The sequence below is a fragment of the Priapulus caudatus genome, unplaced genomic scaffold (genome assembly GCF_000485595.1).
Source record: "Priapulus caudatus unplaced genomic scaffold, Priapulus_caudatus-5.0.1 Scaffold1107, whole genome shotgun sequence".
Lineage (NCBI taxonomy): Eukaryota > Metazoa > Priapulida > Priapulimorpha > Priapulimorphida > Priapulidae > Priapulus > Priapulus caudatus.
Window position 1 is genome coordinate 53144 of NW_014578168.1, and position 2555 is coordinate 55698.

The following is a 2555-nucleotide window of genomic DNA, read 5'->3' on the forward strand; positions in this document are numbered from 1 at the left end:
TCCGCCTCCTCCTCCTCCCCCTCCTCCTCCTCCTCCTTCTCCTCCTCCTTTTCCTCATCTTCTTCTTCCTCCTCCTCCTCCTCCTCCTCCTCCTCCTCATCATCATCATCATCATCCTCCTTCTCCCCCTCCTCCTCCTCCTCCTTCTCCTCCTCCTTTTCCTCATCTTCTTCTTCCTCCTCCTCCTCCTCCTCCTCCTCCTCATCATCATCATCATCTTACTCCTCCTCCTCCTCCTCCTCCTCCTCCGGCTAGCCCTTCCTCTCGTCTCAGTTTCAGCGCAGATGAAAAGAATTAGTGGACAGAGGGAGACATGCATATATTCACACCTGCTCGATGATGTGCATGAGGCTGTTAGCGCTGATGACTGGAGGCAGGACAGGGAAGGCTTCACCGGTAGAGTAAGCCCGATCACCGTTCACAGCGTAGTCGATCGTGAACGTTAGCGGGTTCAGCTTATCTCTGATGTCGTTCTGTAAGAGCAGCGAAATTATCGAATTATTGTTAGCATTATATATTATTATTCTATCGAATTCTTATATTATGTTCTGTGATGGCGTCGTCGACATCTTTGTTCGAAACGATTGAAGCCAACGTCGAAATTTGTGACGCGAACGTGGCAGATGACGAAATGTACTTCTCACTCATCCTACGTCGTAATTTTATGTGAAAAACATAACGATTCATAAGTCAAAATTTTGATCAGGTACTATTTAGAGTTGGTTGACTGCAATCTTAAAACTCTGCCCCGAATCCGGCCTGAAATCTGCGTGCGCCACGAATGATAGTGGCCTACATATAAGTGGGTTGTTCATATTACACGTGCCGTGGACATATGGCTGCAATATGCAGGATATTGGCTGGCGGGGCGAAATATATTTTCTCTTCACACAGTAATGGATCAGTACAAAAGTTGTACACCCGTCGGCCACTAGCAACTAAGAATAGGATGAAACAAGAGTACTTGAGCATGGTATTTTTGCTAAAACTTTCGCAGCAGTGTTCACGAACCAACAGCTTTTGTTAACAATGACAACATAAGCAATAACTCTGGCACACCTAAATGACTTGCAATAGAAATTTCCACCACGTTCGCAGTAGTAAACTTGTTTGCGTGATATATTCTACGAGGTTCTACGATGCCACAACGGCGTGCGTTCAGAAAGCTTTTACCAACCGTCCTAACACGTAGGCTGCTAAATTCGTAATCTACGTGTTGTGGCTGTCTAGAAGACTGACTTGTCATTTCGCCTCGTCATCACTTCTATTTATTTAGTTTTATTTGTTTTAATTTTATCAGCATTGTCTATTTACTTGTTTAACTATTATGTTACCTCCCAAATGTAATTCATAAGTGTAAATAAAATAAGTTGAATAGAATGGAATCGAATTGAGTATATGGAGTGAAATGCTTGCTTACGCTAATGAGGATCTTGTGCGTGACGCAGTTGCGGGAGCCTCGTAATAGTTGGATGGGCCCTTCCACCTTATCCACCTCTTTGCCGTTAACACTAAAGACGGCTCTGACGGGAAATCCAACTTTGGTAACACTCGTGATTGTGTAGTAAAATTCTGAAAGAAAAAACCCCAACGTTCTTACCGTGACCACTCCAAATAGATGAGAAAATTAAATTCTATTCTTAGAAGGAAAGATGGAGACCCGCGACCACCAAGGAGGAAATTACTCCATGGATTTCACCCCATGAAGAGAATGCTTCAGGAAAAAGTATACCCCCCGCTAACTTACACCTCCAGAGAAAAAATGCTCCAGGCAGTTTACACCTCTGAAGAAGAAATCGTCCCAGGAAGGAATAACCCTAAGAACTTATAAACCAAGGAATTCCAAGGATGAAAATGTACCAGGATGCTCATAGGAACTCACACCGCACAGGAAATAGAATACTACCGGGAGCTCACACCTCCCTGGAAGAATATGCTCCAGGAAATACTATACTGCTAGGATCTCACACCTCCAGGGAGGGAGTTGTTCGCAGGAGCTCGCTACTAGCTCCTGTGTGAACGGAATGTTGTCGTACCGACAGACACGGGCACATAGGCGCCCGTGTAGGTGAAGCACGTCGTAGCGTCGACGCATGGTACGGGCTGGTTCTTGCTGTTGCGGCATTTCTTCTCGGCTGTGTTCACGTAGCTGGGGTTAAAGGTCATGGCGACGTCAGTGTCCAGCACGGGTCGGGCGGCCAGCACCACCGCCGCGCTGCTCTCATACGCTCCCACTGCTACGTCTGTAAAGCAGTGTGAGCAGCTGTACACACGCGCGCACGCACGCAGCGCACGCACGCAGCGCAGCGCACAGCATCACGGCCCACACACACCAGCACACACACACATGCCACACACACACACACGCGTCGCGCGCTGCGCACACACACAAGCACACACATTCGCACACGCCACGCACGCGCACACCACATCACATACACACACGCGCAGCCACACACACAGCACACACAGCACACAACTCGTGCGGCATCGCACACACACAGTCACACACACACACACACAATCACAGCACACACACTGCACGCACGCACACA

The 2555-nt window shown here is 47.8% G+C and overlaps 1 protein-coding gene across 1 annotated transcript in view; it reads right to left on the reverse strand.

Annotated features, from left to right (window-relative positions):
- The window catches only part of LOC106815407 (integrin alpha-9-like), a gene marked incomplete in the record, with an annotated part of 20873 nt that overhangs the window by 8052 nt on the left and 10266 nt on the right, over nt 1–2555 (reverse strand). Inside the window, 3 exon segments of the mRNA XM_014819862.1 lie at nt 330–473; nt 1421–1572; nt 2037–2243. Coding sequence (XP_014675348.1) covers nt 330–473; nt 1421–1572; nt 2037–2243 — 503 coding nt within the window.